Source organism: Pelodiscus sinensis, chromosome 4 (genome assembly GCF_049634645.1).
Source record: "Pelodiscus sinensis isolate JC-2024 chromosome 4, ASM4963464v1, whole genome shotgun sequence".
NCBI classification, from domain to species: domain Eukaryota; kingdom Metazoa; phylum Chordata; order Testudines; family Trionychidae; genus Pelodiscus; species Pelodiscus sinensis.
In genome coordinates this window covers 117,410,209-117,426,090 of record NC_134714.1, presented here as the reverse complement: position 1 = coordinate 117,426,090, position 15,882 = coordinate 117,410,209, and the positions used below count along the sequence as shown (strand labels likewise).

General features: G+C 47.9%; 1 protein-coding gene across 8 annotated transcripts in view; it reads left to right on the top strand.

Moving 5' to 3' along the window:
* Positions 1-15,882, top strand: part of BRSK2 (BR serine/threonine kinase 2) — a 502,819-nt gene that overhangs the window by 409,312 nt on the left and 77,625 nt on the right. For all 8 annotated transcript variants that reach the window (XM_075928205.1, XM_075928203.1, XM_075928209.1 and 5 more), the window contains one exon: positions 12,990-13,021. In XM_075928205.1, the coding sequence (XP_075784320.1) occupies positions 12,990-13,021 (32 nt within the window). The remainder of the gene's footprint in view (positions 1-12,989; positions 13,022-15,882) is intronic.

Sequence of the window (15,882 nt, the reverse complement as noted above, 5' to 3'; positions counted from 1 at the left end):
TAAAAGCTACTGGGGGCCAGGGCAGGACAAGAAAACTCTTCCCCATTAGACACAAACTGTATTTCATTATTTTGGGGGCTCTCAGTTTTCTGTCCCCACGGCCTGCCAATGGCACATTTGTCTTTCCATTAAGCATCTTCATCACTTAGGCTTTGTCTAAACCAAACAGCTTTTAACAACATGGTTGTGTTGGCACGGCCGTGTCACAAAAAGTCGGGCACTATAAACACTGTTTGTCCATACTTTTGAGGACAAAACACTTCCCCCTCCTCCCCATGAGCAGAGTTCTCATTGTCGACAGGAGAGCACTCTTGCCAACAACGAGCTGTTCACATTGTCACTTTCCATGGCCAAACTTTTGTTTTTCAGGGGGCGGGGCTTGTCATTAAATTGGCAGTGTAGACAAAGCTGTAGATATAAATGGAACCGGTCTGTTTATTGCACTAGGGCTAGGATGTCAAATTCATTCTAAGGAGAGAGCTGGATTCCACGTTAGTTGTGGTCCATGGAGCAACATATAAATGTAGGACAATGTGCTACGCCCAATCCACATCAGATCTCCCACTTACGCCAATGAGGGGATTGCACAAAGATCAAAGTAGAATACAGGCAGTCCCCGACTTACGCGGATCCGACTTATGTCGGATCCGCACTTACGAATGGGACTTTTCTCGCCCCGGAGCTCACGGGAGGCGGATCGCCACCCATGTCCTCCTGGGTTTGCCCTCGTTTGCCCTGGAGCAAAGCCGTCCAGGCAGCGGGACTCCCCCCGCCTGGGCGGCTTTGCTCCTGTTCCCCTGGTCTGCTGGGGGGGGTCCAGCAAAGCTGCTGGACCCCCCCAGCAGACCAGGGACACCCGAGCAAAGCCGCCCAGGCGGGGGGAGTCCCGCTGCCTGGGCGGCTTTGCTCGTTTGCCCCGGAGCAAAGCCGCCCAGGCGGCGGGACTCCCCCCGCCTGGGCGGCTTTGCTCCTGTCCCCCTGGTCTGCTGGGGGGGGGGGTGCAGCTAGTGCCCCCCCCCAGCAGACCAGGCTTTTCTTGCCTACCCTTGGGGTAGAGCAGCTGGGGGCTGCCGGGTTGGTCCCGCAGCGCCGCTTCGGACCAACCCGGCAGCACCCCAGATGCTCTGCCCCAGGCGTCCTGATTCAGCCGCTGCTGGTCAGTTTCCGCAGCGGCTGAATCAGGACGCCTGGGGCAGAGCAGCTGGGGTGCTGCTGGGTTGCTCCAGTAGAGCCGAGGAGCCGCGCTACTGGAGCAACCCAGCAGCACCCCAGCTGCTCTGCCCCAGGCGTCCCCAAGTCAGCTGCTGCTGAAACTGACCAGCGGCTGACTACAGGAAGCCCCAGGCAGAGTTGCTCTGCCCCAGGCTTCCTGGAATCAGCCGCTGATCAGTTTCAGCAGCAGCTGACTTGGGGACGCCTGGGTTTCTTAAGTTGAATCTGTATGTAAGTCAGAACTGGCATCCAGATTCAGCCGCGGTTGAAACTGATCAGTTTCAGCAGCGGCTGACGCCAGTTCCGACTTACATACAGATTCAACTTAAGAACAAACCTACAGTCCCTATCTTGTACATAACCCGGGGACTGCCTGTACAATGGTGTGTAGTAATAAAGTTTGAAGCTATTGCTATTTATAATTTATTCAGTACCTTAATGCCATGTTCAGCATCACTCATTGGGAAAACATGTCAACCATGGGAGTGCGACTATTTTTGCCCTTTTTTATCCCTTCTCTGTTTTGCTGCTTCTTCCTTATCTTCCATGTCGCTTCTTTTCTTCCAAATGCAGTTTTCTTCCTTATAGTAACTCCCACCTCGCGGCCTTGTGGGCTTTCCACGCACTCCCTTCCCCATTCCATCTCTACAATGGTCAACAACAAAGGAGTTAATGTTGATCTGTAAGCTGTTCTTATTGGGTGTTAGTGTCAACACCCCATTAAGATTAATGAGGAGTGGAGCAGTTCGCACCTCTGAGATTTAAGAAGAAGTCAGTGCCTCTGTTCACACACCATTCATTTTTGAAAACCACGAGTCAGGGAAAAAATAGTATGAGGGCTTATATTTTGCAGAATCTGCATATGTTGTGTTATGCAGCCTGCAAAATATGTCAGGTGCATCCATTGTCTGACACTTCTGCAGTAGGAGACACGCTTGACTGTCCATGAAGAAGGATGCGAGTATTCATTGCACTAAAGTCTCTGGGAGCTATGGGAAACTGATTTTTGTTGCACTAGTGATTGGCTGTTCCTGCAAAAGAGATCTATGATTTTTTGTGTAAGATTATCTATTATCTGTGCGTATATGTTCTTTCTGCATGCCTCACTGGCTCTGGCCTGATAGCCTGTACAGTAAGCTCCGATTGAACTGCCCAAAAAAAGGCCATAAGTCTTCATTCGGTGGTGAAGATGCTCAGCCAGATTTACAGCAGATAAAACACAGAATTAGTGCTGGAAGCACATTTAATACATGTGTGCCCATAACAATGGGCCGGTTTGGTGAACAGCGGGACTTTTCATTCTCCCCCGGCCAGACAAAGACATCCACTCTATGACTTCTCTTTTATACACTGATACAAACAAAATATGTATTGCCATTCTGGTGTGGTTTGTTACCACCCTTTACCTTGTGCGTGTTGGTTTGATCGATACGTCTCCATTCATCACACAGCATCCTGACCTTATCTTTAAGAGGGGTCAGTGTGTTCTTCTATCATCTTCCAGGAGTGTGTTTATACCATAACCTTGTATCAGGGTGCTGCGATGCCACTCATCTGGAATGTCTACTTAGTGCCTAGAAATGGTTGTGTTTTTGCCCCACGAACCTTGTTGTTGCTGAGTTCATGTATTGGTATTGGACAGGGAACTGCAAGCAGGAATCTGCTTTGTAATAAGGATGTTAAGGACTAGTCAACTAGTTGATCCCCCTACCCCTTGCTGCCTTTACCAGATAGAGGCAGCAAAGGGGGAAGAAAGGGTACTTCAAAGGGGCAGTGCCACACAGCTGAGCCAGGGATCAGCTGTGCAGCGCTGCCGCTTTGAAACCCCAAAGCGGCATTTCAAAGGGGCAGCCACTGCATAGCTGATCCCCGGCTCAGTTGTGCATCACTGCTCTTTTAAAATGCTGCCTCAGCATTTCAAAGGGGCAGCACCGTGGAGTCCGGGGTCAGCTGGGAACTTCCCAGCTGACCCCAGGTTCTGGGGAAATGATGCACGGAACCCAGAGTCAGCTGGGGAATCCCCAGGTGACCCTAGGCTCTGTGCAGCATGCAGCATAACATGGAGCCTGAGGTCAGTGGGGGACTGAGTGTTAGCTGAGCCTGGGCTCCATGAGAGTGCTGTGGCTTTGAAATGCACAAGACCGCCGCCGGGGACTCTTATACATTTCAAAGCTGGCACACCACGTGCAGCCTGGAGTCAGCGGGACTTTCTGCTGGTGCCGGGCTGCAGGCAGAGTTCCACATTCCTCTTTTGAAATGTACAAGAGCCCCAGTGGTGGGCTCTTGTACATTTCAATGGAGGAATGCGGAAGTGCCTATCGAGTAGTCGATGGAAAATCCATCAACTACTTGACTAGTCAATTAACCGCAATTTAACATCCTTACTTTGTAACAGGGCCTGACATTTGCTCCAAGCTTGACTCTTGCTAATTTTGCTTTATCTCAGCAGGGCCTGACTTTAGTTCAGGGCTTAATCATAGAATCCCAGGGCTGGAAGAGACCTCAGGAGTCATCGAGTCCAACCCCCTGCCCAAAGCAGGACCAACCGCAACTAAATCAACCCAGCCAGGGCTTTGTCAAGCCAGAACTTAAAATCCTTTAGGGATGGAGATTCCACCAACTTCCCTAGGTAACCCATTCCAGTGCTTCACCACCCTCCTAGTGAAATAATTTTTCCTAATATCCAACCTAGACCTCCCCCACTGCAACTTGAGATTATTGCTCCTTGTTCTGCCAACCGTCATTACTGTGAACAGCCTCTCTCCATCCTCTTTGGAACCTCCCTTCAGGAAGTTGAAGGCTGCTATCAAATCCCCCCTCACTCTGCTTTTCTGCAGACTAAATAAGCCCAAATCCCTCAGCCTCTCCTCGTAAGTTATGCCTCGTAAGTTATGCCTTTTACCAGGCCTTATGTTGCAGGTTCTGTCTTTCTATTACAGGCAGTTCCCAGGGGTGGCAAGTTCTATGGGCTCGTGGTGCCCTGGCTCCAGGAATATTCTGGACCTGGGGCCTGGCTTCACCAATGCTGGGGATGGGTCTCTCCTCCGGCCCCACCAGCTGCCTACTTGGAGCATCCTTCCTGCCCACTGGGCAATTGGTGGCTGCTCTGCAGTTCGGCTGCTCTCCCTCGCCTGCTGCTGCTGGTTATGGGTGTCAGGCTGAGGAGTTTGGGACTGTTCTGGGCACCACCAAAAAAATTATTCATAGCTGCCGCCACCGGCCATTCCTACTTCTTGGAGGAACCATTTGGGGTCTCACTATTGAGTCTAGTTGATATTCTACTTTTTGGGGGGGAGAGAGGATACAGAAAAAAAAGTAGAGGAGGGAGGGAGCTGTTTGTTCTTGCTTCCTTTCTTGACTGATGACTCCTACTGAGTTCTTGTCTACATATGGAAATTGATCAGAATAGCTGGTGCATATTAAGTTTTTTCTCTCCTATGTGGATATTCTATTCTGGAATAAAAGTCACTTTTATTACAAAAGAGCAAGTCCACAAAAGGGCATTCCAGAATGGTTATTTTAAAATAACTGTTCTGGTGAATTTCCCCATTTAGACAAATGTCTGAGGAAAGAATTCCTGCTGAAAACCATCCAACCTGAATCACCAGAACCCTCAATCTTCCTGCACCCCCTCCCTCTCATGTCTCTTTTCTTTATGAGGATAATTTATGTAGTGCTGCTGCTTGCACAACTCCTGGGACCCCGGAGTTTGAATGGTGAAGATTTAACAAAGGAGAACACATCCTTTGGCTCCTTCCTCATTTTTATATATGGTCTCGCAGTTAAGACACCGGGAATGTTACTTTAATATCTCTCTGCCTCAGGTCCCTATCTGTAAAGCAGAATAATGATGTTCCCTTTGTCTATCTTGTTTATTTTTTCAGGGCAGGGACTGACTGTGTGTTTTTGAATAGATTGGGAACTCTCGCATTAATACAAATTAGAGATGGGCCAAACCAGCAGCCTCCCCCCCAAAAAATCCACAGTCTTTGGGGGAGTTCTGGTTTGGATCAGAAATTTGCAGCTCTGGCCTGTCACTGACAGTCAAGAAGTTGATTTGCGGGGGCATTGCCTCTCATGCTCCCAATATTGTCTCATTGGTTCCTTCTGTTGTCTCTTGTTGTGTGCCTAGATTGTGAGCTGTTGAGGCATGTGGCGGTGTATTCCCACTCCATCACCAGAATAGAGCTATTCTGGGGTGTGGTTGCCGCTTGACTGGCCGTAGGACCAATGGCTGTCTCACTAGTCCATAAACCTCTTGTACCCTACACAACTCTAAGTCTGTGAGTAGTCCTACTCGCCAGTCAAAATGGTTTACTGGCTGAAGTCAATAAGCCTTCTGGGCTTCAAGGCAGTAGGGCCTAATAGCCAGAGTTACTGAGCGTCCTTGTGCCAGGGCAGTAGGGCCTAATAGCCAGAGTCAATAAGCCCTACTGGCTTCAGGGCAGTATGGTCTAACAGCCAGAGTCCATATGACTGGGGTTAGCCCCTGAAAGGGGGACCCGAGCCCACCCTGCTCCACCGGGTCCCAAACCAGGGCCCTATGAGCAATGGGGCTGCCTACTGCTCCCTGTCAGCAGGGAATCCAACTGAAACACACTGAGAATACCTGGATGGGAGAGGCTGCTCCTGCACCCTCCCTGGGTCACTTCCTACTGGGGCGCCATCCCACATAGCCATTGGTTTTCCCGGCTCCCCGGTGGTGGTTTCTCCCTGGGTCTCCGTAGGGGCTGAGTTGTGGCAGCCTCCTAGAACTTCAGCTCCCTCAGTGTGGGACACAGGCTGCAGCAGCACTGGAGCTCTGTCTAGAGAACTTTCCCCTTCGCTGGCCTGCCCAGACTGAGCTGCTCTCAGGCCTTTTATACTTCCTCAGCACTTGGAGCATGCCCAGTCTGGTTGGAGGGGCGGGATTTCCTCTGCCCACAGGGTTTTCACCCCTCACATTCTAGTGCAGAGTATGCTCACCCCGTCACAGGGCAGGACCATGTTTTTGTTCTGTTTGTGTAGTGCCTAGCACATTGGGGTCCTGACCTATGACTGGGGCTTCTAGGTGCTACTGCAGTACAAATAAGCATAATAATTAGGATGGTGCATTTTTCTGGAAATCCCCACCCCCTCATTTCCTGGGGCCACCATTCAAGCATGAGGAAGCCTCCATGGGCTCGGTGTAAGTAGTAGGTGTTTTGTTTTAAAGGTAGCTTCTTGTGGCAAGTGCCTGCAATAGATAGGAGGTCTGGGGACAGAGCGTTTTTACAGCCTTCATAAAATGGCATTACATTCGGGGAAAGCCCTGTGAGAACAGTGATAAGTTCCCTGTTGGGAGAGCTGCTAAATGCCTTTGTCACTTAAATGCATTTCAACATTGTGTTTAGAGGATGGCAGACGGAGTGAGATGAACTCCCACTGTGGCTCACCCTTTCCTGCACTGCATCCTAAAAAGCCTACAGCCTTCTTGTCAAAGCCAATCACCCTCCCATAACCCCTCCTGTCGTTTTAATGCAGATGAAAAGCAACAAAGCATTCATTAATTACCTTTCAAAAAAAAAGAAGCAGTGAAGATATTGGTCTCAGCACGCACACCAGTACGGTATCATCATAACAATTTGATGCAAATCAGAATAGCGATTGTGTCTGTAAAGCACTGTTCATACTTGGGGTCTCCAACATACCACACAATCACTGTGTCAGGATGGGCAGCGCTGCAGTTGTGTGGGCAAACAGCAGCCAGTGTGCACTCAGAGGGTATGTCTACACTACAAAGTTAGTTCGAACTAACGGACGTTAGTTCGAACTAACTTTAATAGGTGCTACACTAGCGCTCTGCTAGTTCGAATTTGAATCGAACTAGCGGAGCGCTTAGTTCGAACTAGGTAAACCTCATTTTACGAGGACTAACGCCTAGTTCGAACTAGCTAGTTCGAACTAAGGGCTGTGTAGCCCTTTAGTTCGAACTAGTGGGAGGCTAGCCCTCCCCAGGTTTCCCTGGTGGCCACTCTGGCCAACACCAGGGAAACTCGTCTGCCCCCCTCCCGGCCCCGGACCCCTTAAAGGGGCACGGGCTGGCTACGGTGCCCGTGCCAGGTGCAAGCCTGCCAGCACCCAGCCAGCAGAGCCTGCACCTGGCACGGCACAGAGCCACCCACCCGATGCCCCCCAGCCCACCCCCTCTTGCCGGGACCAGGCTGGCGGCTCCCGGGAGCTTGCCCTGGACCGCAAGAGGCGGGCACCTTCCTGGGCTAGTGCGGACATCGTGGACCTCGTCCACGATCTCCGCACTAGGCACAGGAAAGTGGCCGTCTAGGGCAGGAGAGCTGCCAGCCTGGCCACCCAGGACCAGGTGTGCATGAAAATCAAGGGGGTCCACTGAGACCCCCGACCCTGAGCCCTGAGCTTACAATGGCCGTACTGGGTCAGACCAAAGGTCCATCTAGCCCAGTAGCCTGTCTGCCAACAGCGGCCAACCCTAGGGACCCTGGAGGGGATGGACCGAAGACAATGACCAAGCCATTTGTCTCGTGCCATCCCTCTCCAGCCTTCCACAAACTTTGGGCAGGGACACCACTCCTACCCTCTGGCTAATAGGACTCCATGGACCCATCCTCCATCACTTTATCTCACTTCCCTTTAAACTCTGTTCTAGTTGTAGCCTTCACAGCCTCCTGCAGCAAGGAGTTCCACAGGTTAACTATTTGCTTTGGGAAGAACAACAACTTTCTCTTACTAGTTTCAAGCCTGCTACCCATTCCTTTCCTTTGGTGTCCTCTAGTCCTTCTTTATGGGAACTCAGGAAGAACTTTTCTGAATGCACCCTCTCCACCCAACCCCTGCTTTTAGAGACCTCTATCCTCTCCCCCCTCCGTCTCCTCTTTTCTAAGCTGAACAGTCCCAGTCTCTGTAGCCTTTCTTCATCTGGGACCTGTTCCCAACCCCTGATCATGTTAGTTGCCCTCCTCTCTCCCAGCCTTTCTCTTCCCCTCTCCCACCTCCTTTTCCCAGTCTCCCCCAGTTTTTTTTCAATGAAGGCAGAGTCAATGTTGGAAGAAACGTTATCTTTATTTTGTACATCAATAAGAAGGGGGGCTAAGGAAGGGTAAGTGGAAGGAGGTGAGGGAGGAATGGGGTACGAGCCCGCGATGGGGTGGGGGTCGGGACCCTTTAAGCGCAGCCCTCGGCTAGCCTGAGACAGCATCTCCATGCTCTAAGTCCTCCTTTTATGCCCTGCCGGCACTGCTTCCGGCCATCCTTAAGCCCTGTTCAGAGTCCACTCAATGTGGACTTGCTAGTTCGAACTAGCAAAACGCTAGTTTGAACTAGTTTTTAGTTCTAGATGCGTTAGTTCGAACTAGCTTAGTGTAGACGTACCCGGAGAGAGCTCTTGCACAGCCTTGGATCTGGTTTTGTGGCAAATGCAAAGGGATCGTTATCTTTTGAATTGGAATGGCCAGCAGCAGGGCCAACCTCTGGGTACCATTTTATCTGAAGGGCCTGTTATTGGGACATGAACTTGTGACCCACTTTGTCTGGGAAACTGAATTGACACTGCCTGAGCCATACAGATCCTTCTGCCCAGCACAGCCTCACAAGGACAACCTGACCCAGAGAAACAGAAAGAAGGACTGTAAAAGAAACAGTCATGAAAGAGACTTGAACATATCTTGGCCACATCATCTCCTTCTGGCCAAAATCATTAATAGCTACCACTTCCCTCACATGCTGTTGCAAAAAAAGCAAATATGATTCTAGGTTGTATCAACAGGTGTGTTGTAAGCAAAACTCGTGAAGTCATTCTGCCGCTCTACTCTGCGCTAGTTAGGCCTCAGCTGGAGTACTGTGTCCAGTTCTGGGCGCCACATTTCAAGAAAGATGTGGAGAAATTGGAAAGGGTACAGAGAAGAGCGACAAGAATGATTAAAGGTTTAGAGAACATGACCTATGAGGGAAGGCTGAAGGAATTGGGTTTGTTTAGTTTGGAAAAAAGAAGATTAAGGGGGGACATGATAGCGGTTTTCAAATATCTAAAAGGGTGTCACAAGGAGGAAGGAGAAAATTTGTTCCTCTTGGTTTCTGAGGACAGGACAAGGAGTAATGGGCTTAAAGTGCAGCAGGGGAGGTTTAGATTGGACATTAGGAAAAAATTCCTAACTGTCAGGGTGGTCAAATATTGGAATAAATTGCCAAGGGAGGTGGTGGAATCTCCCTCTCTGGAGATATTTAAGAACAGGTTAGATAGACATCTGTCAGGGATGGTGTAGACAGAGCTTGGTCCTGCCTTGAGGGCGGGGGGCTGGACTCGATGACCTCTTGAGGTCCCTTCCAGTCCTATTATTCTATGATTCTATGCTGGGAAAGCTGTTGCAACAATGTAAAGGGGACCTTTATAATAGCCCTTTAACAGGGCTTTATGTAAGTATGCGTAGTGATTGGCCACCTGAAATCCCTGCTGCTGAGCTCTAGGAGGGAAACAAGAAACAGACGAGTGCAAGCCAGACTGGCTTTTCTGTCTGTGTGTACAGCTCTAGCCTAGAGGGGCCCTGGCTCAGATCTAGGACATCTAGGCACTACTGTAATTAATAATACTAATTAATTAATACAGGCTGCTATCTTCTAGAGCAGGAGTGGGCAAACCTTTAGGCCTGAGGAACACATCTGAGTAGGCAAATTGTATGGTGGGCCATACATGTTTGTTGGTCCAGCCTCCTCCCAGTGGTGGATTAGCCATTGGGCCAAACGGGTGTACCTAGGTGCCCCAGCCAACTGGGGAGCCTGGAAACATGTCCCCAGACCATTCCCAGCTTTCCGCACTGGTGATCCCTCTGGGATGCATGGTCAGAGTGAGGCAAGCCCCCGACCCTGCTCCCTGCTGGAGTGGCAGGCAGAGCGGAACAAGCCTCTGACCCCACTCCCTAGCGGGAGCTTGGGAACCAGCTGAAAAGGTCCAATAGGACAGATGCTTCCCACGGACTGTAGTTTGCCCAGCCCTGTCTAGAGCATGGGTTCCCCTGGCTGAGAACCCATGTCCTAGAACATGGTGGGGTGCATAAGTGAATTAATTCAGGAAGGCAGCTCGCAAATAGGAATCGGGCGGGTCATCACCCTGCCCTTACTAAAGGCTGAATGGGAAAGGAGTTTTGGTGAAGGGGCCATAGATTGGAAAAGTTGGAAGGCCACGCCTCTTAAGCCCACTTCACCTACCCCAACAAAACGGGCAAACCAAACATGACTCTTCTCCCTGTTTGAGCCCAAACACCTGAGCTCCAGTGAGTGAACAACTCCAGATGGTAAGTGGGGCAGACACACCTACTCTTCTTATTTTCACTCCAGTATGGCTTCTGCTTCTGCTCTATGGTGGCCAAAGGGAGGGTGAGGAAGCCAGATGGAACCTTTTGTGTGATGGTGCTAATACGGTTAGAAGCAGTAGGCTTAACCCTTTATTCCTCTGTTCTAAAGAAAGCCCTTTGTCTCTCTTAGCTACCCTCCCATCTGCTGCATTTCTTCCTGGTCCTTGGATTCTAGGAAAACCCCTGTCACACTTAACAGATCCTCTCAGAGTCAGCCTGTGCTCTGCTGGGCTTTCCAGGATGAAGAGCCACTGTTATGCAATATACAAAAATCTGTTTCCTCCTTCTCTGTCAGTCTCCTTCTTTCTGTCTGCAAGCATCTCTCTCTCTCTCTCTCTCTCTCTCTCTAACTCTCTCTCTCTCTCTGTCTCTCTCTTTGGCTTGCCAGTTCTCATTAGCCTGGAAATGAAGTGGAAAGTAATAAGGGCAGGACAGCTGTCTCCGTTCTTTCTGACCAGTTTAATGGCCCTCTGATTTCATCTTACAGACATTACGGGAGCTTCCTTCCAGCTCTCCTCTGCCTCTCACTGACACACTGCTGAAGCCCATGAGTTTACACTGCAAGCACGTGAGCCTGCGTGCACACACGCACACGCACACACACAAAGGTTCCTCATGTGGTACAATCACTTGGCATCTACAAATAGGTTGTTCCTGCTAGGATGCTGTTGCAGACACACAAGTTTATATTCTCTCTACAGGGCTGTGTCTAGACTGGCAAGTTTTTCCGCAAAATCATCTGCTTTTGCGGAAAAACTTGCCAGCTGTCTACACAGGCCGCTTGAATTTCCGCAAGAGCACTGACAATCTCATGTAAGATCATCAATGTTCTTGCAGAAATACTATGCTGCTTCTGTTTGGGCAAAAGCCCTCCTGCACAAATCATTTGCGCAAGAGGGCCAGTGTAGACAGCACTGTATTGTTTTGCGCAAAAAAGCCCCGATGGCTAAAATGGCGATCGGGGCTTTTTTGCGCAAAAGCACGTCTAGATTGGAACGGACGCTTTTCCGCAAAAAGTGCTTTTGCGGTAAAGCGTCCGTGCCAATCTAGATGCTCTTTTCTGAAAATGCTTTTAACGGAAATTTTTTCCGTTAAAAGCATTTCTGGAAAATCATGCCAGTGTAGACATAGCCCAGGTGTATTTGAGCAGGGCTTGTTCTCTCTGTTGACTGTAGAAAAGAATTTGTCAGGAGCTTCTTTCTTGAAGAGAGCTATGAGAAAATGTTACCGCCACAAAACAGCTTCTGGGGCTTGCCTTCTGTAGGCAGTGTAAGGGGTCCAGTTTTTAAAGAGCACAGAGGGCTCTCCGTGCTATTTATTTGAAAACTGGACCCTTTAAACTCCATTCATCTGAAGAAGTGGGATGTGCCCACGAAAGCTCATGGTACCGTCGACACATTTTGTAAGTCTCTAAGGAGCTACAAGACTATTGATTGTTTACGTTTTTCCAGTTACAGACTAACACGGCTACCCCTCTGAAACTTCTGTAGGCAGGCATGTCTACTGTCAAACTTCAGTAATTGGCCAGTCCTTGACTGTATTTATCATTGTCTGTCCACCGTCAGTCATAGCAGCCATTCCCTTTTGTGTAGCATGTAGTGATGGGTCCCTGAGCAGAGTGGAAAGGGGGTGGTAGGATGCCAGGCCAGCAGAGGAAATGGAAGTCTGGAAGATTTGTGCTGGGGCCATAAATTCTAGTACCATACATTCACTCCACTGAATCTTGATAAAGCTGTTTTGATGAACTTGTAGCCTACCTGGAAATCAATCGCTGGTGGAAATCAAGCAGCACAAATCTCACACTGCCTTCACCTGACTTAACATTTGTGATCATATCTCCTATCACAAAGGAAAACAAATCCTATAAGAAAATACCCTGGGTTCTGGAATAGCAGCACTGCCATCCTGTAGGCAGGCATGTGTTGAAAGCAGGTTTTGGGCTGACTTCATCTGGAATATTTATAATCTTCCTTTTCAGAGCACTTGCCTGTGAACCCTAATGGAAGCTATGTTTTACACCTCCCCTGTAGATCAGTCATTATGGCATGTGTGCCTTCCTACATTTCAGGAGATCCATTATGGCCCCCCTGTGACTATCACACTGTCTGTATCCATTTAAAAACAACACAAACAAAAACCCTTTATACCGATGCCTGGTGATTCCTGCTCCTTTGTTCTTGGTGTCCGGTGCAATAGGCCCATTTGGAAGGGGGCAGGAGAGACAGCAGATGCTTTGTGTGTTGTGTAAAACTCATCATTTGGGTGCAGTCAGATCATTGCACCAGGGCATCACAACTGAGATTCCTACTTCCAGACTCTAAGGAGGGTGACCTAAGCCTAGCTACGGACAACCCTCATGTTTGGTTGTTTTATGCAGTTTTCTTGGTTTTGCTTCTTTTTTTCCCCTGTACTAACTCCTTGTTTTCTCTTTCTTTGTAGCTAGAACACATTCAGAAACACATATGGTATATGTAAGTAACATTTTAAAAAATCTTATTTACTGTCCTCAATATTGTTCCTTTTACAGGGATCTGGTCATCCAGAAATCTGTGAAAGGGATAGACTTGGAAGACTTGAAAACAGCTTCCATGCAGGCATAGGCCAGTAGGTGAATGGAAGAACGTCCAATGAAGATGAGATTTTAGCCCATGGAGTGAATACAGTCTCCTCTGCATAGATTCAGGCCAGGGATCCTCAGGGTACGTCTACACTGCATGGCTATTTCGAAATAAGCTATTCTAGAATAGTTATTCTGAAATAGCTTATTTCAAAATAGCACACCTCTACTGCAAAGAAGCTGCAAAATAAGTCCGAGGCAGGCTTCCCTAATGTAGACATGCTATCTCGATTTAGAGCCCCAGGATGCACTGGGGAGGAATAACTTAGAATGGCCCTGGTGAGGGGCTATTTCAAAATAGCAGCAGTGGAGCATCTACACAAACTTATTTCAAAAGAGCTATTTCAGAATAGGCATTATTCCTCGTAGAATGAGGTTTACAGATTTCGGAATAAGCCGTCCGTTATTTCGAAATTATTTTGAAATAACGGAATGGCTGTGTAGACATATTGTTATTTTGAAATAACACAAGTTATCTTGAAATAGCGGTGCAATGTATACCCACCCTCACAGGGCACATCTATACTTAGTGCAAGATCAACGCTCCGGAGGTCAATCTTCTAGCATTCAATTTAATGGGCTTAGTATGGACCCATAAATCGAACACTAAGGGCAGCCCCTCCAATGTCTGGTACCCTTCCCTTTGTGAGGAGTAAGGAAAGTCAACAGGAGTGTTTGCCCCCATTGACCTTCCAAGGCTTGTCTTAAGGTAAGCTGACTCCAGCTGGTCTTAAGGTAAGTCCAAGGCTTGTCTTAAGTTAAGCCAACTCCAGCTATGCGTTTGGAGTTGTGTACCTTAAACCGACCTTCCTGGTTTACTATAGACCAGGCCATAGAGAAGAATGTATGGTAATAGGCCCTGGTTAACTATGTGCCACTTCCCACACTAACAAATTGCTTGTTTTTTTCTGAAAGTATTGTGTCTGAGTGTGTCTTCTAGTCTCTTGCTGTTCACCCAGGGTAATTCCTGGGTGAACAGCAAGGGTATGTCTAAACTATATCCCTTTTTCGATAAAGGGATGTAAATTAAACATATAAAAATTGTAAATGAAGCTGGGATTTGAATTTCCTGCACTTAATTTACATAATGGCGAACACGGCTTTTTTTCGAAAAGCCGCTTTTCAAAAAAAAAACGTGGTCTGGATGGAGATCTTTCGAAAGAAATGCCCCATTTTGAAAGATAATGTAACCCTCAAAAAATGAGGGCATTTCAAAACAGGGCATTTCTGTCAAAAGATCCCTGCTTTGACAGCATTGTTTTTTTTTTTTTTCCAAAAAGCGGCTTTTCAAAAAAAAGCCGCAGCTGCCATTATGTAGATAAAGTGTAGGAAATTCAAATCCCAGTTTCATTTACAATTTCAATATGTCTCATTTACATCCCTTTATCGAAAAAGAGATGTAGTTTAGACATACCCCAAAAGACTAGAAGACACACTTTCTTGAATTCCCAAATAACTGCAGAGAATCCCTAGCAAAATCCTTAGTAAAACCCTCTTGACAGACAGACTTTCCAGGGTTTCTCTCTGGCATGTGTGGCATTTCTCCAAATAAGGAGAAATTATAGGAGACATTACTAAAAAAGGTGCTTTTGTAAACAATCATTTCATAGGCCTTCTTCCCCTTCTTCACCATCAATTAAGATGCCAGCTCATGACCTCATAACCTGCTGATGAGTGATAACTCCATGGCTTGACTGACAGCAGCAGCCTCATGCCGTGTCACAAGAAAGAAATCTATAGAAAAGAGCATTTGCTTCTGATTATTTGAGCACATGGAAGCCTACTGGCTTCTTAAAGTGGTCTTGCATTTTTGTCTCTAATAGTCCTTCATGAAACATTGATAAATAAGACTTTTGCTTCATACTGATGATATCCCCGTGAGACTAAAAATAATCCTTTGTAAGTGATAAATGGAGGGGGTGGTTCTTTGTTACACATTTCTGGAGGGTTAGTACATCTGTATGTTACCTGGTTCTATGCTATAGAAAGCCAGGTCTCAATAGCCTTACCACCACAGTGTACGAGATATTTTGGAGGATGCTGCTAGTTATTCCTGTGAGTCATGTTATTTTTTAAGCCTTTCACTGGGAGACAAACAGCCTCTTAGGCTACATCGACACTGCAAGGCTTTTGGGCAAAACTGGTCAGTTTTCCGCAAAAACCTGCGGAGTGCCCACACCGCAAACGCGCTTTTGTGCAAGTAAATTCTCAGTAAAATGGCAGAACAGAGGTCTTTTTCTGGTGTAAGTAAACCTCCTTTTACAAGGCTTAACTCCCTCTTGCGCTAAAGCTGTTGCACAACAAGGCATGTGTGGACACTCCACAGTGGTTTCTTGCACAAATAGAGCCTATCCAATAAAGCACAGGTGCTCTGATGGCCATTCAGTGAATGGCCATCAGAGATTTCTTGTGCAAGAGCGTCCATGCAGTGTGGATGCTCTCTTGAGCAAAAGCACATCACAAAAGCAATGCACTTTGAGGCGTGGACATGCTTTTGCAGAAGAAGTTTTTGTGCAAGAACTCTTCTGCAAAAGACTTCTTGTGCAAAAACCCTGCAGTGTAGACGTAGCCTTAGTGATTTTTCCTATGATTTTATTATACGAGTGTAATGTGTGCACTGGGCTCAGTTGATCTGCATGGGAGTTGAAGATGTTCAGCAGTTTGCAGGATCACATGCTTTGTTGCTAGCTTGCCCGAAATGATATAATACTGTGC